The sequence below is a fragment of the Ursus americanus genome, chromosome 9, assembly GCF_024610735.1.
Source record: "Ursus americanus isolate L20-20 chromosome 9, mUrsAme1.1.p, whole genome shotgun sequence".
NCBI lineage: Eukaryota > Metazoa > Chordata > Mammalia > Carnivora > Ursidae > Ursus > Ursus americanus.
This window is the reverse complement of record NC_142135.1, coordinates 58343279-58365627: the sequence shown is the minus strand read 5'-3', so window position 1 is coordinate 58365627 and position 22349 is coordinate 58343279. Positions and strand designations below refer to the sequence as shown.

General features: G+C 38.9%; 1 protein-coding gene and 1 long non-coding RNA gene across 2 annotated transcripts in view; one reads left to right on the top strand and one right to left on the bottom strand.

The window, feature by feature from the left end:
* TRPA1 (transient receptor potential cation channel subfamily A member 1) overlaps nucleotides 1-15524 on the bottom strand; it is a 50484-nt gene extending 34960 nt beyond the window's left edge. Inside the window, exons 1-4 of the mRNA XM_045810196.2 lie at nucleotides 15181-15524; nucleotides 8930-9089; nucleotides 6325-6500; nucleotides 1777-1884 (exon numbers count right to left, since the gene is read on the bottom strand). Coding sequence (XP_045666152.2) covers nucleotides 1777-1884; nucleotides 6325-6500; nucleotides 8930-9089; nucleotides 15181-15291 — 555 coding nt within the window. The 5' untranslated portion in view covers nucleotides 15292-15524. The remainder of the gene's footprint in view (nucleotides 1-1776; nucleotides 1885-6324; nucleotides 6501-8929; nucleotides 9090-15180) is intronic.
* Nucleotides 14721-22349, top strand: part of LOC123800479 (uncharacterized) — a 64474-nt gene continuing 56845 nt past the window's right edge. Inside the window, exon 1 of the long non-coding RNA XR_006781926.2 lies at nucleotides 14721-14907. This is a non-coding gene — a long non-coding RNA (uncharacterized LOC123800479). The remainder of the gene's footprint in view (nucleotides 14908-22349) is intronic.

Sequence of the window (22349 nt, the reverse complement as noted above, 5' to 3'; positions counted from 1 at the left end):
AAATTAATTAAACTTCATGTGTCCCTTGCCAATTTTCTATAGTCTTTTCTTCACAGATTTGTAAGAATATCTTAAAGATAAATTTTTATCCATTTTAAGATAAAGAAGTGGATATAATCATATGATTGGTCTGATCAAGTCAACTGATGTGCTATAATCTGATACTGAACTATCTATACATTCCCTGGATAAGGTCAATGTGGTACTGTGTGTTACTCCTTTAATGATGTCAATCAATTTTGCTGGTATTTTTAAGATTTTGCCTCTATTTTACATGAAAAATGGGTCTAAATTTTTCTTTTGAGGAAAACCATAAATTTGGAATTATTACATTTACTTCTTAAAATTAATCTGGATATTTTCACTCTTTTCTTGTGCTATGAGACAGTTACTTGAAATGAAAACTTTTTCCTTGAAAGTTTGAAAGAACTTGTAAAATCTATAAAAGCTTGTAAAATTAGCTGGCTCCAGAGCTTAATAATGCATTTTTAATATTTTTTATGAATCTCCACATAAATTAGAATTAACTTTTAGTTAATTTTTTAATTTCAATTACTTTCAATTATGTATCCATTTAAAAAGGATATTCTAAATTTTTAGAATAGGATTCCACATACCAATCTTTTATCATCTTAAAATTCCCTATCATACCCAGATAAAGCCCTCTGTGATTTGCACTTTATCTTTTTCTCTTTTATTTAGACTTGCGCCATACCAGCTCTATTTTATCATCTTTTTCAAGGAAACAACTCATCAAGTAATTCCAAAAATCATTAATTTTTATTTTCAACTTTACTATTCCTTTATTACAATTTCTTTTGTTTTATTTGTGGCTCTTTTTCTAAATTCTTGGTTTGAATGTGAAATTCATTTATTTTTATCCTCTTTTTGGTCCAATCATGACAGTTTATAGGAATATGCATTTTTTTCTCCAAAACATCTAATTAACATGTTGGAACTTATTTGTAAATTTAAATATTCAAGGAGATGTTCTAAAATTATTTTTATTTTATTTTCCTACTCTCTGGGATAGTGGAGAGAAAGAAAAAATCGAGTGGCAAAAATATATACCCTAGCCTGAATAACATACAAGTGATTAAGGGATGGTTGAAAGAAAGCTTTTTTCGGGAATTCTAATATGACACTCAGATGGGGACACTATGTAGGGTAGCAGTCATTTTAGATGGGCATCTCCAGAGTTTCAATGGACTGCCCCAGGAAATCCCCCCAGAGAGTGGGCTGGTCCTACTTACAGGGCTGTGGCCAAGGACCTTGATCATTATGTCACACAGGGCTCCCTTTCTGACAATCCATGGTGGCAACTTCTAGTCCTGGGAACATGAATGGCTGTTTCTCTTAGCTTTTATTTCATGAGCCCAACAGTTAAGTTTGCAGTTGACTACATTTATCTCTCCTCGGACTATTCAGAAGCTCAGAGTCAAAAGTATGGTCCACTCTTACTAACATCCAAGCTACTATACTTTGTATTTTGTATCCTGACCAGCAGCTTCATCTTCATTTTTGCTGTCTCTACTTTTTCACCTGGTTCTCTTCACATTTTCTTTAATGTTTTCCTGTGAGTCTTCTGTAAGCAATCTCAGATCGATTTAAGATTTAAGGAGTGTGTACAAAGACGGAAACACACAGAACTATTTTTTTTTCTGACATTTTCTGCATTTTATATTTTGCTAAGAAGAGAAACTGAGAGCTGCTGTAAATAACAATGTGGTCCTAAAGAAAGGAAAGAAAATGGGGGAAAATGGTTAAAATACAAACCAAGATTTGCAGTGCTTCACTGTTATCTTTGGAGCATGCGATTATCACAGCTGTGTTTCCATTTTCTCCTTCCAAATTAATATCTGTACTGCTGTGCTCAGTCAAGACCTACACAAAAGAGAGGAATAACGGTCCAACAGCTTCCAAGTTCTGAAAAGACTATTTGTCTTCCACCAGATTATAAGCTCCTGGATGCTAGGGACCATGTCCTTATTCATCTTCTTTCATCCCTGTCCCACAGAATCTGGCACAAACATTGTACTTAGTTGGTACTACACACGTTTCTCAAAAAGATGAAATAATGGTGATTTCGGGGCACCTGGAAGTGATCGAGTCTTGATTTTGGCTCAGGTCATGATCTCAGGGTCATGAGATCAAGCCCTGAGTCAGGCTCCACAGTGGGCATGGAGCCTACTTAATATTCTCTTTCTCCCTTTCCCTCTGCCCCTCCCCACCCTTCATGCACCCATGCATGTACCCACTCTCGGAAGGAAGGAAGGAAGGAAGGAAGGAAGGAAGGAAGGAAGGAAGGAAGGAAGGAAGGAAGGAAGGAAGGAAAGGAAGAAAAGGAAAGGAAGAGAAGGAAGGAAGGAAGGAAGGAAGGAAGGAAGGAAGGAAGGAAGGTGATTTCTGTATCTCATCAATTAAGGCAATACGGAGTTGTGAAACAAGAAGTAAGAAATGTGGATACTAATAATCAGCTCATTTAATACTTCTCACTTGAATTAAATAAACTATGTTAACTAACAGCTTAAAGAAAATAAATTTGTGGAGGCATTTGGAATGTGTGAGTGTGAAGGAAGAAGGGAGAGGAAGAAGGGAGAGAGAGAAGGATGGTGGGAAGGGAGAAAGGGAGGAGAGAGGGGGAAGGGAAGGGCTGCTTTCTCCCCTCCAGCCATTTTTCCTGTACCTCCATTCTAAGTATTCTGGGAAATGTCAATTAAAAACTCTAATCTCTTCAGCAAAGAGAGTTCATGTAACACTGGTATGGCTTAACTCAATTAATTCAAACTTAGTCTGGAATAGAAACTTTTTCTATGACGTAATAACTTAGCATTCCTGATGAAATGGTTAAGCAATTTTTCTGATGGAATTTAACTGAAGACCTGTTTCCCATGTACAGAGCAAAATGGAGTCTCTCATGTCAGGCAGGGGCCTGTGTCAAGCAATGATGCAAGCAGTTAAGGTACTGCAGTTAGGAGATCTTGTCAGGACCAGCCGACACCCCGGAACTGAGGCGGCCTGCAGGGCCCCAAGACCGATTAAATCCCTTTAGAAAGGAGAGGATTTGGGCAACAAACTGTCAGACTCTTCAGACGGGACTCCTCTATATCTGACCGTGTAAAACAGGCAGGCCGCAGTAGGCCCTGCCTGACTGATCCGAAGCAGTGAGTGCGGAGAGCAGACCCAGACCAGACCGAGGTCTTATCTCAGCTGCGTGCCCACAGACTGACTTCATGTTTGGGTCATTCGCTTCCTGCACCCTCAATAATTATCTCATATAAATGTTTCTCCCAAGAGAGAATCTTTGAATTGGCCTACTAGAGGCCTTTTCTTTTGTAGCAAGACTATGATAAAACCATAATACATGCTTACAATTAAATTCCTTAAGAAAAATTAAACAAGCTGTTCCCTAAAAACCTTGACTTAAAAAAAAAAAATGCAGAGCCCCTTGTTAATAGAATATGCCCTGATATGTCAGCAAATGAATTAGGCTTACTAATTAGCTCTGCCCATAAAACAAAATTAAACTGAGATTTTAGTACATAAGAACATGTAGGAGATTACTGATGGATGAAAGACAATGAGAGCACAACTTCATTCTGAACGTCAGGCACTTTCACATTCTGTTCTCAACAAACTCCAGATTCCCATGTAAAGTATACCTATCAGGTCTGCAAGAGATTTTTCTTTCTCTCTTTGTCCTCTTAGAATTGGAGATCATAGATTTGTAGCAGTTATTAGGGTGTTACTGCTTGCTACCATAAGCACAGTTTTTCATAGCTGTGTAAAATTGTATGTGGCAGAGGTCCCAGAGAGAGCAACTTAACCGTGCCCACTTCAGGTTCTCTCATGACCAGGCAAGTCTGCAAGTTTACAGGTGTGGCCTCCAGACATCCCTTTGATAAAAAATCCAGGCAGCCTCACCGGACAGTCAAACCACTGGATACTTAGGGGGTGAGCCCTCAACTAAGGCTTATAGGCTATTGAGAAACAAGGCCACTCACTAACCCCTAGGCCAACGTGTCCAAGGAAACACTGCTGGTATCTGTACAAGAACTTGAGGGGACATGCAACAGTGTTTTACTTTACAAGCATACAGGCAGTGGTAGAAGGTCTGGGGGAAGTCTGGCCAAGCAGGCAATGGAGAAGCAGCCTACAACCAGCAAAGCCTGGTGGGGTACAGGCGGGACCCATGGGGATAACTGGTTCGGAGAGAGGTTCGGAAATATTTTTAGATGAAGTTATGGCTGAGAAGATCAAGCAAAGGAGAGACAACTAATTTCAATTCTCTTATACCCCTGCTTTTTTTTTTTCTTGTTCTGGTGTTACCAGGAAATTCTTTGTTATACCCCCCCCCCCATCTAGTTTATAAATCACCTATGAGCTTATTTCTAAAGTTCCTTTTCTATTTTTATGTGATGGCTTTCTGTATTTGTTAGTCTTAAGATTTCGGATTCCTAATTTTAAAAAAGCCCTTCCACTGTTACCTGCCCTAGAATTCCCAAATCACACTTTCAGAGTCAAGGTTAATTAAGCCGATGGGTGTTTGCTTCTGAAAAGGGACTTCAGAGGAAGCACTAGAGTTCCTCAAGGAATTACAGGGCATCTCTGGTTGGAGAGGGGTCCCCACAGTTACCAGTGGCAATGCAAATTGTATAGAACAATGCAGACATTTAAAAAACAAATAGCCTGCTGCCAAAGGCCTTTTCAATAACCTTCTCAGGGCGCTGTCCGGAACTATCTTCTTAAGGGCTGATACTTAAGCTCATCCCTTCTCCTACAGGCTTTAAAATGCCCATTTACTCATTCATTCATTACTCATTCGTTCATTTGTTCAAGAGCGATAGTGGTGAGGACTGGAGATATTTACATTAGTCAGCACACAGTCCCTCCTTCAAAGATAACCGGCCAGAGCTGGAGAAAACCACATGAACATTTGATTACGATACCATGTGCTAAGTATCAGGATAGAGCTATACACAAGTTACCGTGGGAAAGCAGAAAGCAGGCTCCTCTCACACCTCTATGCCTGACTTCAAGGAACCAAGGACCCAGGGGGCTGAGAAGGCGTCTGGGCTAAAGGGACCATGGAGCTCAAGAATACCCCTAGGACTTCTTTGGTGATTTATGGACAAAGTAGATTTTTGTATGGTGTGATGGACCAGATATTTTTGTCCCTCCAAACCCATGTTGAAATCTTAATCCCCAATGCGATGGTATTGGGAGGTAGGGCCTTCAGAAGGTGATTAATGACAGTAGTGCCCTTATAAAGAAACCCCAGAAAGCTCTCTCACCTCTTCTGCTTTATAAGAACACAGTGAGACAACAGCATTTGTGAAACAGAAAGCAGGCGCCCACCAGACACCAAATCGGCTAGTGCCTTGATCTTGGACTTCCCAGCCTCCAGAACCGTGAAAAATAAATGTTTTTGCTTAAGGCCCACAGTCTATGGTATTTGTTATAGTAACTCGAACTAATTAGGATATGTGGCTTAGCATAATATCCAACTCATTATTTGCAATATAATTACCTCAGGAAAACTTATTATAAGTTCCAAATTGCCTCTCTTAGAAATGAATATGTGGAACACGATCCATTTGTAAATTTCATTACTCTTTAAGTAACCATGTGTGTCTTCTAGTGTGTCTGTGAGACTCTGCAATGCAGTTTAAAAGCCTTGGACTAAACCTTATCCATTTGGCATTCACCAGCTTTTCTTTTATTTGAAAAAACTCACTCTGAAGCCTTGGAAAAAATAAGAAATGCCCCATAAGTATCATCATGTCTTCTGCCAAGACATGCCATCCGCCATCGCATGTTGTCCACTCTAACAAAAATAGTAAGTCATAATTATGTTTTCTGTCTTCACTGAGGCATTCATCACTGTCTTCCTTTTTATCATTTAATCAGTCAAGTAAAAAAGTAAAGCATTAACTCACAAACACAAAGACAAGAACAAAATTCCTAATGTTTGCTTTCAACCAGTTATACGACATCAGCCAAATTATTCCATTCTCTCTGTGCCTCAGTTCCCTCAGCTATGAGAGGGATAATAGTAGTCTTAGTACATAGTTCTGTTTCTTTTAATGAGGACTAAAAAGTTGAAACATATAAAACTTTTTAAAAAATGCTGATACATAAGAACTCTTTGATAAAGATTAGACTATCCTCATCAATCATGATCGGTTGGTCAAAAGCAAAACCAGTGTTATAATCACTATCTTTCATTCATCCTGGTAGGCTGGTTGGCCAGTCTGGCCTAGGCAGAGACCACTGGACCTGGTCCTGGCCTGCGCTATGACGGGGAGTAGGCAGCAGCCTTACCTTCATCACCTCGTTGTGCAAGTTCTGCACAGCTAGGTGAAGGGGTGCCATCATGTTGCTGTTTCGGAGGTTTGGGTTAGCTCCTTTGCTAAGAAGAAACTTAACGCTTTCAACCTGGTTTTTTTCTGCGGCCCAGTGCAGAGGGGTATTTCCATAATCATCCGTCACATTCAGCACTAGAAAAATACACCAAAATAAGAGTTAGATTTTGCTTGGACTATATTCAACACCTATTGCATGCCTGTTGACCTCAAAGCTCAGCGCCAAGTGCTGCCAACATAGGCTTCCCTTCTTGATAAAAACATTAAAATACAGCTTCAGTTCTCAGGAAACATCTAATGGACACCTACAGGGGATGTGCTGAAGTACAGCACTGACTTTGTCAAATGAGTTAGAGGTCTGTCTATAGCATACACCAGAAACAGATTTTCCTGTTGCCGTATGTTTTTTATCTGCCATATGAATTTGAGGATAGTTTTAAAATATTGAGCTTATATAAAAGCAGTAACTGTATGCCAGAAACACTACTAAGTTCCATACACCCATTATTGCACTCAACCCTCCAAGAGCGCACAAGGAACCATGACCATTTTTTTCAGAAAGATAAAGAAAGACGAGGCCTAGAGTTTGAAAATCTTGCCAATGTTATACAACCAGTATGTAAGTTCTGTAAACTGCCTTGCTCTTTGAACCTCAATATTATTAAATTCAAATTTGTTAGGAAGGAGTGGGGGAGAGGGAAGGAGGGAAGGGAAAGAAATGTTTTAAATATATACATACTTCACATTGTTTCAGGGAGGAGGATATCATATCTTCAAAGATCTTAGTAGAATGGCCCACAGCAATGGTTCAAAAAATGTTAATGAGAAAAAAGACACACCACTAATAAACCACAAGACTAGAATTAGAGCTTGTGTCCCTAATGCCACACATGGTTTCTTTCCACTTATTTCCACAATGCAGCATATTGTACTATTTACCCTGTTAGCTCAGCATAAGAATATGACCTTTTATACTGCAGTGTCTTATACCTATTCTAAAATAGACATGACTGTCTGCTTTATCACCCATTGTAATTAGCGGCAGAATATTATTATGTCTGAGGAGGAGGGAAGCATCCGGTCATGAATATGATTTGGGGACCACATGCAACCATGCTGCAGCCACACTGCCCATTTTTCTCCTTTTCAATTTTATCTTTCCACTCTCATTCATCCAAGTACCTCATTCTCAGCAACACACCCCCCCCCACACTCCCACTTTCTCATACTCATACACATCCTTTGACCATTCTGTCTGATCAAGTCACTCCTTTCAAGCATTGCATTCAGCACCAAACTTAAACAGGGGCCTACAATGATAAATTCCCATTCACTAATTAAATAACTTGAATTTGACTTTTATCTCTATCAGTTTTCAGAAATCATTTTTACAAAGGTCGCTGAGGCCCTTTCACACAAGGGTTATTGTGATCTTCCTTCTACTTGAGCTCTTGGGTGCAGTTACCCTTATGCATGTGTCTGATAACTCTTCCCTGGGCTTCTGTACCATCAATCTCTTATCCACCACCCTCTTCACCATCCTCTTGCTGGCTTTTCCTCGGCCACCTGATCCTTAACATTGGTGTGCTACCATTAAGCTACCTTTGCTATCAATCACACGGTCTCATTTCCATGCACTTCCATAGCCTCAGATGCCTTCTATGAACAATGGCCCTGGGGGGGGGCAGTTCCCTTCCTTCTAGAGTTCTAGTCTACTAGAACACTAGCTACTAGTCTACTGGATATTTCCAAGTATATGTCCTCTGGACATTTCAGACTTAGTATGACCAAACCGAATTCATTATTCTTCACACCTCATTCTCACTTTTCTTCTGTTCTTTTTACATGCCTTCTTTTCTGGATAGCTATACTATTAGACGAATCTCCTAAATTAGGAATCTCAAAGTCAGTTCAGCCGTTTGCCGCTTACTCCTCACACTCAATGTCTTATCAAGCACTGTCCATTCTACACACAAAGTAGCTCTTGATTCTTCTCTTTCTCCCTATTGCAATCTCAAACCCTCATGGACTCTCATCTTCTCTTTGCTACTGAAGTAGCCTTTCAATTGGGCTTCCACTTCCAATCCATCTTCCACAATATTGATGGAATCATCTTAAATAACAGAGGTCTTATCACAATATCTCACTGCTTAAATCTGTGGCAATCCCCCTTCCTTATGGGACTACAATTGAGTTTCTCAAACAAGGCTGTGTGTGCACGAAGCTGGATAGGAGAGGATGTTCCATCTTCTTAGAGCCCTGATTTTATCCAACGATATGCAATTTAAGTGCAGAATGACCTCGAAGGAAATAGTAAGGAAGAAGACATAAAATGTATGCAAAGAAAATCTCTGTATGTTGTGCAATGTCCCAGATCCCTGCACCATCTTTTGCAGTACTTCAGTGGAAACTGGCCCAAAGGGAAAACCACACTGCTGAGTGAGATATCCGGGCCCTTTATAAACTGGAACTAATCTGCCCTTCAGAATTACTTCATACCACTCTTCCCAGCAAATCTAACGGGATGATGGACTTTTACAGAACTCATTGTAACATCCTGTGACCTTCAAAAGAGGAGTCATTGATGATCATCTCCATCAGCTCCACTTGACCTTCTTCTGCAGCATGGTGCAAAGGGGATGTGCTCATATCATCATATTTGCTTAATTTCTTTCGTTTCTTCATGAGGTTTTTAAATCTACATGTACTTCCTTCAAGAACCACCTGGAAGTATATAAAAAATTGTTATCTCCAACAAGCATATGTAAAACTTATTAATACAAGTTAATTTTTAAGGGAGGCGGGGCAAAGGGAGAAAGAGAGAGATAGAATCTGCTGAGGGCAGAGCCCAATGCGGGGCTCATTCTCATAACTCTGAGATCATGACCTGAGCCAAAATCAAGAGTCAGACACTTAACCAACTGTGCTGCCCACACACCTCAATACAAGTTGATTGTTAAAAGGTTACTATCATCCAAAACTATTTATCATGCTTATGATAAATATTTTTTTGAAAATCACAAAATGAGTACAGACATGTAGAAGGTACAAGTAAATGCCTGAACATTAATAACTGCAATAATCATCTGCTTTTCTGATCATAAATTTGTATATGCTATAGAAATAAAGGCCTTGAGAAAAGTTTTGTTGAAGTAATCATAAGGGATCTAAGAAATAGTAATTACAGTGAAAATATAAAGAAAATTTTTAAAGATTTTATTTGAGAGAGAGAGAGAGAACAAGCAGGGAGGGCAGGCAGAGAGAGAGGGAGAAGCAGACTCCCCACTGAGCAGGGGGCCTGATGCAGGACTTTACCCCAGGACCCTGAGATCATGACCTGAGCCAAAGGCAGACGCTTAATCTACTGAGCCACCCAGGCACCCAAAAATATAGAGAAATTTTCTTTGTCAGGTGAAAATGTACTTAAATCACAGCATAGGGGCTGGTTAGATAAAAAGATTTTCATGAATTTAAGGATTAAGTCCAGGAATCTAAATTACTTTCCTCTCTTTGACCTTCCTGCTAACAGTTAATTCCCATCCAATGTTTCCTTACATAGCAGAGCTAGAATCATACTGAAGCAGTGCCATGTAACTTACTTGGTCAGTAGTCTAGATGGCTGTCCACTCACCCCCCAGGATTAAGTTATTCCTCCTCTTTTGACTAGTGGGATTCTGCACCAGACCAAGTCAGCTCAACCTCCTCATTGTTCTCTGCACTCTAGAAATGCTAGCATTGTTGTGCACTTACTTAGGACTAGACACAAGGACATTGGGAGGCGACACAATTTGCCCAAAGGCACCCAGTAAATGGCAAAGTCAGAACTCGAACAGGAGATGCATGGAACACATATTTTGGCTGACTGGTCAATGATGGAAAAACCAACATACAAGAGAAACTGAAGCTGAGGTAAAAACCATCATCATAGAGTGAGCTGTGTGACAGACTAAAATATTTTAAACCATAAGACAGACTTTGGAGAGCAAGTTCAGTAAGTTTTTGGCACAGCTGGCTGTTGTCACTGGGCTGTAAAAGTGTGACTCCAAACACATGCTCATTTCCGCTGATGTCAGGGGAGAAGTGAGAGCTTTTTTTGAATACCTTATTTTTCTCAAATACTCTTTTCTTCCTCACGCTTTTTATATTCTTTATTATGACTAGACTGAGGATGATTTACCATAAATGACATTGTGTCTCTTCCTTGTAAAGTTTTGTGGTGACAATGTTGACATTCTGCCGTTGATTCATTCTCACAAAATATGAAAAATTCCCAAACAGAACTTTTTCTAGAAAAATCTCATGGCCTAAACAGAATAAACTCACTAAAAATTAAATAGATCTTTAAAAATAATTTTTATTTGATGCTATTCATGTTACTATAGCAAACAAAATTTAGTAAAAACCTTCATGTGATAAACTTGTTTCTATTATCCTGCCTTGCATTATTTAAATTTTCATAAATATTTTAGATCAAAAGTATATTAGGTTTTTTCAAAAATTAAGTAATCATCTTTTAATATCTACATTAACTGACAAAATAGTTCTCTATTCTAGTTCCCTACCTGAAAATTCTTAGTATCTATTTTATACAAAAAATTAAGAATTTTTAAAATTGGGGCAGCTGGGTAGCTCAGTTGGTTAAACGTCTGCCTTTGGCTCAGGTCATGATCCTGGAGTCCAGGGACTGAGCCCTGCATCGGACTCCCTGCTCAATGGGGCATCTGCTTCTCCCTCTGTCCCTCACCCTGCTCTTGTGCTCTCTCTCACTCTATCTCGAATAAATAAAATCTTTAAAAAGAAAAAAATTTTTCAAAATAATTATATTTAGTAATTATACTTCAATTGACTGACAAGAGTGTTATTCAAACTTGCTTCTAGAATTCCTTATATTTGAAAATGAGTATTTAGGTATTATCAACAAATATGAATGACATGCCTTATTCTATTGCTGACATTTTTATATTGTTTAGATGTGGTATCACTAATAACACACCAGTCCAAAGACACCAGAAATGGCACTGAATTAGGTATTTTGATATTAGATTGCCAAAGGCAAAGCCAAAGCCAAATTGCAGAGTTTGGCCCAGAACTGAGGCTGTAGCCAAACTCTGACATGTCCCTGAATTGCACACAAGTTTTCTACTCCAGAAGCCAGCCTCTTCTTGTACCACGCTGTGCCGTGTTCATGTTGTGCTTAGCTTGAGCTCTACCAGGCTGAACACCTGAAGCAAGTGCACCCTGCTCTCCTTCCTTTCCAATGCACCCTCCTAATGCCCTCCTAAATTCTCCCTCCTCGAGGCTTTCACGAGAGCTACAAGATGCCGTTCTCCAGCCTAGCCTTTCTTTCTGTCTCTCACGACTGCACAGTGAGAGACAAGCCACAGAATGTAAAGTGACATTACAGCATTGACAGGTACTGGAATGTGTACCATGGATTCTCAGGTTTAAAATTTTTTTTTCCACTTTAATTTCTAATATTGGTAGCTTCAACCCCATAAACAAGCATTCTTTGGAATCCTCAATTTTAAGTTTAAAGGGATTCTGTGACAAAAAAAAAGTTTGAGAAACACTCTCTGGTTCATTCCTCAAAGGCTATGCTGAATGTGTACTACACATTTGGATACTTATTTTGCATGATACTTTATATATGTAAATATATAAGAGGGAGAGAGTGAAGGAAGGAGAGAAATAAAAAAGACCCAGAGCTCTTACAGAGCAGCAGGTGGGGGCTATATGGACTATTATATGCCCTAGAATTTCCCCAGACTACCTTTTTAAAAATCAATAGGAAAAATTAATGGAACCTCATGCTGGTGCTATGGTAATACATAGAATAAAATTATTTCTCAATGTCCCTCACAGCTTTGCAAATGTGTGACCACATAATACACCTGATTTTTTTTTCTAAAGGTATTTCTTAACACTTGAACCAAAAATGAAACATTTTACAAGACAGTAGCTTTTCATAGAAACCACTGTAAAATAACTACTTCCTGAAAATGCAGAAACCTCCTTCAAACAAATGAGCCAGGTACTTGCTTCAATTCTACCTTTGGCTGTGACTGGTCACATTTGACACGCATGAAATAAAATTCAGTGTTAAAGTATTTAATGTATTTTAATATAGTTAATAAACATGGAGCATATTAGGATTTACTCAAAAACAACAAAAAGGATTCATTCAACAAATGCCAGGTTGAAATAAACAAAACAAAATCCCTTAAAAGTTTGAACTTTGGTTTTTGTTTTGTTATGACAGAATGGTACCGAAGAAATCATTTTTCTATGACAGTCCTTTAAATATGCATGTATCACTTTTCAACTACAAAATTCTATGTAACTACACATAATTTTAGTGAATGAAGAACAATAAGCGTGCAACCATTTCCAAACTTAAACAGATTCAGTAATAAATTAAAAATGAGGTTCTTACAGAAATAAGTTGTTTCTCAATGCCTCTATCAAAGAAAGTATCTAATTACATTTGGAAGTATTTTAGCACTTGAATTTTATGTTCTCCCAGTGAAAATAAAGGGATTACACTGCCCACTCCACAGTGCCAGAGAACAATTTACAGGTCTGTTCAGTGATGTGCTGTAACACAAACCCAATTAACACACTCTTGAGAACAAGTACGAGGTTCAGATGCTCTCGTAAGGTACTGAATTCACAATGACAAAAGAGCATCTAAGTGCTTTATATAAGCTCATCAGACATACTGAACAGTCTGAATTTATACACATGTTAAGTCGGGTTTTGAAGAGACTTCTTAAAGAAAGTTCTGAAAGTAATCCAAGGATGTCATTTAGACATAATTATTATATATCCATTCAATATAGTTCTGTTATTGTCACAGGGTTACTTAAGATTCTTTTAGATTCCAAACTATATGATGAGGTACAGAACATAATAGACTAGATCACTTTTAAACAGCTAATTCCAAGCACTTTAAAACAGAGGTATTAAATACATTTGTTCTAGGTTGCTTTAATGAAATACATACAAGCAGTAATCGGGTAAAAAAGAGGGAAGCTAGGTGAAAGGTTTTAACGAATGAAGGGTCAAATGCTAATGTATTAACTCTGTTGAAAGAAAGTCGTGGAAAAAGGTAAAGGCCTCAGTCAGATGGTTCTTTTCCCACATTTCTCATCTTGTAAGGTTTCTTCCATCCTTTGATTTTGTTAGTATCCCTGAGATGGTGTATCAATGCTGGAGAAAATACTATAAGCCGTATCTTTTTAATCAGGAAACCCCTAGAGTCAAAACTCTCCACAGTATTATAGGTACTGATTTGTAATTAGTCTCACCACTGACATTCCTACAGAATGATCTGGAATTACTGAAGGTAATAAAATACTTAAACCCTTCAAACTACAAGCTCTATTGTAGCTTCTAAAAGCCTTAAATAACGTAAATGACTCTACTTGACTTAGGCAATAAAACTAAATGAAGACAAACAAAAACATGAAGTTTGAGACTCTGTGCTGCAGAAATCCTTCAGCAAATATCTCTTGAAAACAAAACCACTTTGGTAAATGAAGTAGTTCTGATGAGATTTTTGAAATGTAAAATTTTCTTCTAGTCCGTAATGTTAATTCCAAAGACACTATCCTAGCGCTTGAAGTCAACTCATGATCTCTGTTCTTTGGATTAAGCCAAAAGACCCTAGTTAATATGAAATCAAGGAGGAGAAGAAAAAAGTCAGTGTTTAATCTGGATGCCCAAATAGGTGAAGGCTGGTTTGTCTTCCAGGCTTTTGTGATTCACATGCCTGACTCACACTATTGGCAACAGTGTCAATTTGTGCAACCTATTTAGAGGTCTGGTGATTTCTATCAAAACTAAAGCTGTACATACCTCTTGGTCCTACAAAGACTTTGACATGCATACATATTCACTAATATACTAACAGAGTCAGTCGTATTCACATTCACAAACACAATCACATGTGTGATAGCAAAATAAAACAAAAACAAACACAACCTAAGTGTCCACTCACGCTGAGCTAGTGAGTAAATCATGGTACAGTCATACAAGGGAATACTATTAAGCTGCAAAAAAGAGTAAGGTAAATCCCCAGGTGCTGAATTTTAAAGTACTCTAAAATATAATTTCATAAGCCACGTGTGTGTATTTGTGCAAACGGCCCCTCCCCCCGCGCTCTGGAAAATACCTGAGGCGCTATTAACAGGAGTCCACTTCGGAAATGGATTTGAGGTGGGGGCTGGGAGGTTGGAAAGACGTGACATTTTCACGTTTAAAAAAAGACCCCTCCTCCTGCTGACAATGGGAAGAAAGCCAGGGCGCGGGTTTGCTGAACCCTCAACAGCCTCTGTCCCCTGACCGCGCCCTTTGGAGCTCATGCTGCCTCTGCAGACGCCGGGTGTCCCGGGAGCCGCTCAAACGACCCAAGCCCATTCTAGCCCTCAGCGCCTCGCGAAGACCACCTACCCGACGTCAGAGGGCCTCCCCTTCCACAGCCCTTCCTGACGCCCCACTTCCTGGAGGAGCTCGCCAGTCCCGCCATTCCCGCTACTTTGGGGTAAGTGTCCCCGGACTGCAGGTGCCCGCGCAGGAGTAAGGGCAGGGTGAGCAAACCAGCAAGCGAACAGAAAGGATACAGCAGGGCTGCTGGGGCGCTCACTAACGCCGCCTATCGCCCCCCGCCCCCATTCTGAGAAGGTCCCCAGTGCCCGGCGTCCTCCCGTCCCAGAGCCGCCGGCTGAGAAACCCCGAACGCAGGAGGGCAGAGTCAAGCACTGCCGCCCCCGCCGGGGCTCCCGACCCCGTCCCGACCGCCCACCAATCGGGGTACCTTAAGCGAGTCCTTGGAGTCGTCCATGTCGTTCTCCACGCCCTGGTAGACTGCGCCCGGGGGCTCCTCCTGCTTCCCCGGGCTTAGCATCTTCCTCAGGCTGCGCCTCATCGACCGCACCCCGGCGCCACCTGCGCCAGCTGCTCCCCCTGCGCCAGCTGCTCCCCACGTGCGCGGGCACCTGCGGCGAGGGAGCGCGGAGAGCTGCCGGCAACTCGCTCTCCCCGGGCCGACAGAACTTCTGGAAGGGGTTCCGCGTCCCGGGCTGCTCGCAGCGCGGGAAGCAAGAGGGGCGCGGGGAGGAGGCCGGGACACAGACTTCGGGGCCGCGCCGAGACTGTCCCCCGCTCGCTACTTCAAGCGCAGAGAACGCGGCGACTTGCCTGTCCGGGCTGCGCACCCCCTGAGTCAAGGTGTCAGGTCTGGGTGGATCCAAGGAATCTGGAAACTTTTATAATAAAAACAGTAAGAACCGCCCACCCTCAGGACCGGGGCGGAGGAGGGGGGGAGGAAGGGAGGCGGGGGATGGAGGTGGTTGAGAGTGAGAGAATAACTGAGTAAATTGGGACGATTTTTCCTTTTTAGAATTTTTTTTTTTCCTAAAAGCTTCTGAGGTTGGGTTTCCCATTTCATTTTAGACTCTTTGAGTTGGAAATAAGATTTTTATGAGAACTTCTCTTTCCAGAAGACTAGGGAGACAGATTAAATCTTAGCACTGGTTTGAGCAACTAGATCATGTCCCTTTGAACCTCAGGCCCCATTTCCTGTGGATGGCAATACTAATCTCATGATGTGGTGTTTCAGAATGGCTACAAACAACAACTTAGGTAAAGGTGAATCATATTGACTGCTGTCAGCTTGTTTACCCTCAGCTTTGTGAAAGGCTTATCTTCATGGGCCTGCGCTGCATCTATTAATCAGCAGTATGGGTGTAAGTTGTGGAGTGGAAGGTTGAGGCTGCTTCTCTCTGTTCATTCAGTGGACGCTTTGAAACTGTAGCAACTATGTTTAGGCTACAAGGTTAGAAAGGAAAAAACTTCTTTCAAAAACGGATTGCACTTTGCACAGGCCAAAACAGCTTTGGCAGTCTCTTGTTTGGACAATCTGTGTGCTCCTTTAAGGCCCTGGATTGTCATAATCACATAATCACTTCATTTAGCAATCTCCAGTACCTGTTGTAAGACCCTCATGGCTCCAGGACCTGGCATAGATCCTGTGCTAAATGAAGGTTGTGGACCACTTGACCTAGGGGCTACACTGGGCTGAACTTAAGGGCAGGTAATGCGGCATCATAATATTTTGGGACAATGGAAGCTCCGCCCCCAACACACAAATCTATTAATAGATTGTGCAGGTTGCCATCAATTCCACCCAAGGAATGGAATTCCTCAGCAGGATAATATTAAAGGTGTTGCCATTTACCAGTTGCTGGGCATTTGGATTATTTCTAATTTTAGTTTATCATGAGTAATGCTGCTATGAAATTTTTCATACAAATCCTTCTGTAGACACCTGTTTTCATTTTTCTTGGTTAAATACGTGGTAGTGAATTGCTGGGTCATAGGATAAGTATGTGTTTGGCTTTGTATGAAACTGCCAAACCATTTTCCAAAGTGGCTGGGCCATTTTACATGCCCACTAGCACTGTATGAGGATTTCAGTTTCTCCGTACCCTCACAAAACGTGGTGTCAGCAATCTTTTTGATTTTAATCATTCTAGTGTGTATATAGTGGTATCTCATTATGGTTTTAATTGGCATTTCCCTAATGGTTAATGATATTGTCCATGTTTTTCATTTATCAGCCATTCATACATCTTCTTAACAAAATGCTTAGTAAATTATTTTGCTTTTTTAAATTGAGTTTTCTTCTTTTTTTTTTTTTAAAGATTTTTATTTATTTATTTATTTGACAGAGATAGAGACAGCCAGCGAGAGAGGGAACACAAGCAGGGGGAGTGGGAGAGGAAGAAGCAGGCTCATAGAGGAGGAGCCTGATGTGGGGTTCGATCCCGGAACGCCGGGATCACGCCCTGAGCCGAAGGCAGACGCTTTAACCGCTGTGCCACCCAGGCGCCCCCAAATTGAGTTTTCTTCTTAATATTAGGTTGTAAGAGTTCTTTATTCTGGATTCAGGTCTTGTATCAGATAAATGATTCACAAATATTTTCGCAGACTCTGTGGCTTCTATTTTCTTAATGGTGTCTTTTGAAAGGCAAAATTTTTAATTTTGAAAAACGTCTAATTTATTTTTATGGATTGTGCTTTGAGGGTCATATACAGCAATTTTTGCTTATGTTCTCATTAAAAAGGCTTATGATTTTATTCTTTTACATTCATTTTGAGTTAATTTTTGTGTAGGGTGTGAGGTAGAGGTATAAGTTCATCATCATGGATATTCAATTGTTACCACTTGTTAAATAAAACTATGCTTTCTTCAAATTGCTTTGGGACCGTAGTCAAAAATCAAATGACCATAAATATATAGGTTTGTTTCTAGACTTCATATTCTACTCCACTGATTGATAAGTCTGTGCATAAATAAGTCAATTTTGTAGTCTTGATTTTGTAGCTTCATGGTAAATTTTGAAATCAGATAGTGTAATTCCTCCAAATTTGTTCTTCTTTTTCCAAATTGGTTTGGCTATTCCAAGTTCTTTGCACTATAAATTTTAGGATCACCTTGTCAATTTCCATGGAAAAGCTTGCTAGGATTTTGATAGGAATTGCATTTAGTCTATAGATCAATTTAGCAGAAGTGCCATCTTAACAATATCAAGTCTCCTAATCCAGAAACATGGCATTTTTCTCCATCACATAGATATTTCTTGATTTCTCACAGCAGGGTTTTATAGTTTTCCATGCACAGGCCATACACTTTGTTGTTGTTGTTAATTGTATTCCTAAGAATTTTATTAGTTCTAAGATATATTGAACAGAATTGTTTTCTTAATTTTGCTTTCAGATTATCTGTTGTTAAAGTATAAAAATAAAATTTGAGTTTTTATATTGCTCTTGTAACCTACAACCTTGTTAATCATGCTTATTAACTTTAATAGTTTTTTTTCTGGATTTCTTAGAAACTTATACATGTAAGGTCATGTCTTTTGTCATAAGGGCAGTTTGCGTCTTTCTTTCCCAACTATATGCCTTTAACTTCTTTTTTTCCACCATAAAACACAGGTTAAAAGCTCCAGGATGTTGTTGAATAGATGTCCAGAGAGTGGACATCTTGCCTCTTTCCCAGTCTTAGGGGAAATGCGTTGTCTTTCACCATTGAGTATAATGAGAATATTAGAATTTTCATAATTGCCTATTATCAGGTTGAGGAACATATCTTCCATGATGACTTTGTTAAGAGTTTCTAATCATGAGAAGGTGTTACATTTTTATTTGCTTTCTTTACAACTATTGAGATGATTATGTGTTTTTTTCTCATTTATTCTATTATTTTACATTAATTGACTTCCTATTAAGTAAAACTTTTATATGTTGCTGAATTCAGTTTACTAATATTTTGTTAAAGATTTTAGGTTTTATGTTCGTGAAGAATATTGATCTGTAGTTTCTCTTTTGTGTAATGTCTCTGTATGGCTTTGGTATCAGTGTAATCCTGGCCTCACTGATAGAGTTGAGAAATGTTCCCTTCTATTTCCTGAAGTAGTACATATAGTATTGGTATTATTTCTTTCTAAAATTTCTGATACAAGTCACCAGTGCAGCCTGGTGAATTGGGTTGTCTAGGCTTCTTTCTGGGAATATATTTAATTACCAATTCACTTTTCTTACCTTTTATAGATCTTTTCTGAATTTATTCTTTTCTTGAGTAAATTTTGGTGGTTTGTGCCTTTCAAGAAATATATCTATTCATCTATTTTTGGCATAAGGTTACTCATAAAATTCCCTTATAATACTTTTAATTCTTGTAGGATCTGCAGTAATGTCCCCTCTTTCATTCCTAATTTTGGTAATTTGTGTCATTGCTCTCTGCTAGCTAATAGTTTATCAAATTTCTTGATCCCTGCGAAGAACCAGTTTTTAATTTTATTGGTTTTTCTCTATTGTCTTTCTACTTTAGGTTTCATTGTTTTCATTGTTTTTTTCCTCCTGATTTTTCTTTCTTTCTAATTACTTTGGGTTTGATTTGCTCTTCTTTCTCTCCTTCCTTGATATGTAACCTTAGGTTATTGATTTCAGGTCTTTCATCCTTCTAATGTAGGCATTTAAAGCTACAAGATACTTTCTAAACCCTGTGTTAGTGGCATCCCATAAACTCTGATTTGTTGTTCTCATTTGCAGCTTCTTTTACTCACAAGTTATTTTTTGGAAGTGTAATGTTTAATTTCCAAATATGTAGGGTTTCCCCAAATTTCTTTCAGTTGTTGAATTCTAATCCAATCTGGTTGTGGTCAGGCAACATACTTTGTATGATTTTAGTCTGTCTAAATTCAAATGTAGACTTGTTGAAACATGTTTTATGGCTGGCATGTGGTCTATCCTGGAGATTATTACTTGAAAAGAAAGTGTATTCTGCTGTCGTTTGGTCAAGGTTCTGAATATGTTATTAGGTCCAGTTGGTTAGTAGTGCTGTTCAAGCCTTCTATATTCTCAGTGATTTTCTGTCCTTTTTTTTTTTTTTTTTGATATATTAGTCCCCATACAGTACATCATTAGTTTTTGATGTAGTGTTCCATTATTCATTGTTTGCGTATAACACCCAGTGCTCCATGCAATGCATGCCCTCCTTAATACCCATCACCAGGCTAGCCCATCCCCCCACCCCCCCTCCCCTCTAAAACCCTCAGTTTCTGTCTATTCTATCAGCTCCTGAGAGAGGAGTATTTACATTTCAATTGTAACTATTAACTTGTCTAGTCTCTTCATTCTGTTCAGGATTTACTTCATTTTGGGGATTCTCTGTTCTTAGATATATGCAAATTTGTAATTGTTCGTTTCCTATTTTTCCTTTATCATTACAAGATTTTTTTTTTTTTGTCTTTAGTAATATTTCCTGTTAAAGTCGATTTTGTCTGAGATAGCTATTCCAGGTATCATATATTTATTGTTTCTATGGTAAATCTTTTTCCATCATTTTACTTTTAACTTATTTGTCTTTAAAGGGTATTTTCTATATATAGCAGAGTTAGAGGTTGCTCTTTTATCCAGCTTGATAGTCTCTGCCTTTTAATTAATGTTTAGTCATTGACATTTAATGTAATTGTTGCTATGATACTTCTATTTTGATATTTGTTTTCTATGTCTCATATCTTTTTCTGCCACCTGTTCTTTTTTTACTGCCTTCTTTTGTGTCCAACAATTCTTTTAGAAAATGATTCTCATTTATTGGTAGGTTTTTTAAATGTTATTATGCCCTCCAAAATACAGTGTTATATTTACCATATCCACTACTCATTTCTTCCTGTAGATTTGAGTTACTGTCTGGGGTCATCTCTTTTCAACCTGGAGGACTTTCTTTGGAATTTTTTGTAAGGCAGTTCTGCTTGAAAAATATGTTAAGGCATACTTTGCTGGGTGGAGAACTTTTATTTAACAGTTGTTTCTTTTTCTTAAGCATCTCAAATGTTATTCTGTCCTCTGTTGTTTCTGAAGAGAAGTCATCAAAATATCATATAGCTGTTACTTGCTTAAACGACAGTGGTTAATGATTGTCTATATCTTCCCCATTTACAATATAATAAGCTTAGTATGCTTGCATTTCTCTCCTCCCTGTCTCTTCCATCCATATTAATATATCCATTATTTTAGTTTCTGATTTTTAAGAAATTAAACTTTATAAAATATTTAGACAATTGTAAATTGTATGGTTGTTCCTCATAATCTTTATAATTCTTTTTCTTGTATTCATATTAATTTTTCTAGATTCTATATGTAAGTAATTCTGCCAGGTAAAGTATGTTAGTGGTAACATGTCTATGTCCTTGCATGTCCAAAGATCTCCTTATTTTGGCTTCCTATTAAATAGCAGTTTAATCAATACAAAATTCTTTCAAAGTCATTTTCCCTCAAATTTTTTTTTTTTAAAGATTTTATTTATTTATTTGACAGAGATAGAGACAGCCAGCGAGAGAGGGAACACAAGCAGGGGGAGTGGGAGAGGAAGAAGCAGGCTCATAGCAGAGGAGCCTGATGTGGGGCTCGATCCCATAACGCCAGGATCACGCCCTGAGCCGAAGGCAGATGCCCAACCGCTGTGCCACCCAGGCGCCCCTCCCTCAGAAATTTTAAGACTTTATTGTTACCTTTTACAATCCAATATTTGCAGATAAAGTGTCTTATGTCTAGCTATTTCTCATTCATTTCTTGATGCTGTATTTCATTTTTTTCTCTGAAATCTTTAGGACTTTTATTATAATTCTTGGTGTTCTGAAATTTCACCGTCATGCAACTCAGTGGGGATTTTCTGCTGTTTATCTTGTTCTGTACTCTGTGGTCACTTCTAATCTAGTGATTATCTTTCTTGGGCTCTGGGAAATTTTCTTCTATTTTGTTTAGTATTGTTATTTATTTCTACATAGGTTAGGCATCTTTTCATGGCAAGCAATAGAAAAACACAATCAGAACTGGCTTAACCCAAACTAGAATTAATTGGCTCCAAAATTAAAAAGGCCTGTGGTAGAACTAGCTTAAGACCCAGATGGATCCAGGACTCTGTGTCATCAAAGCTGTTTCTTGGGACACCTGGGTGGCTCAGGCAGCTAAGTGTCTGCCTTTGGCTCAGGTCATGATCCTGGGGTCCTGGGATCAAGCGCTGAGTCAGGCTCCCTGTTTGGTGGGGAGTCTGCTGCTCCTTTTCCCAGTGTCCCTCTCTTGTGCTCTCTCTCTCACTCTCTCTCTCAAATAAATCTAGAAAATCTTTTTTTTTTTTAAGCTGTCTCTATCTCTTTTTTACATCAAGAGCAAGAAAATTCTCTACTTCTTTGAAGGCTCACCTACAGCAGCACCTGGCTAAAATCTTTCAAGTTTATATCTCTGGGTATGATCACTGAATTTTCTACCAGCTCTACAAAATTTCATGATGTACCACTGGCTCTAATTAATTTATAAATTCAATATCTTAGTCACCATAGCCAGAAAAACAATCATCTGATTATTTGGATCTGAGTTATATGCCCTTTGTCAAAGTCATACTTAGAGTCAACTTTGCCTGAA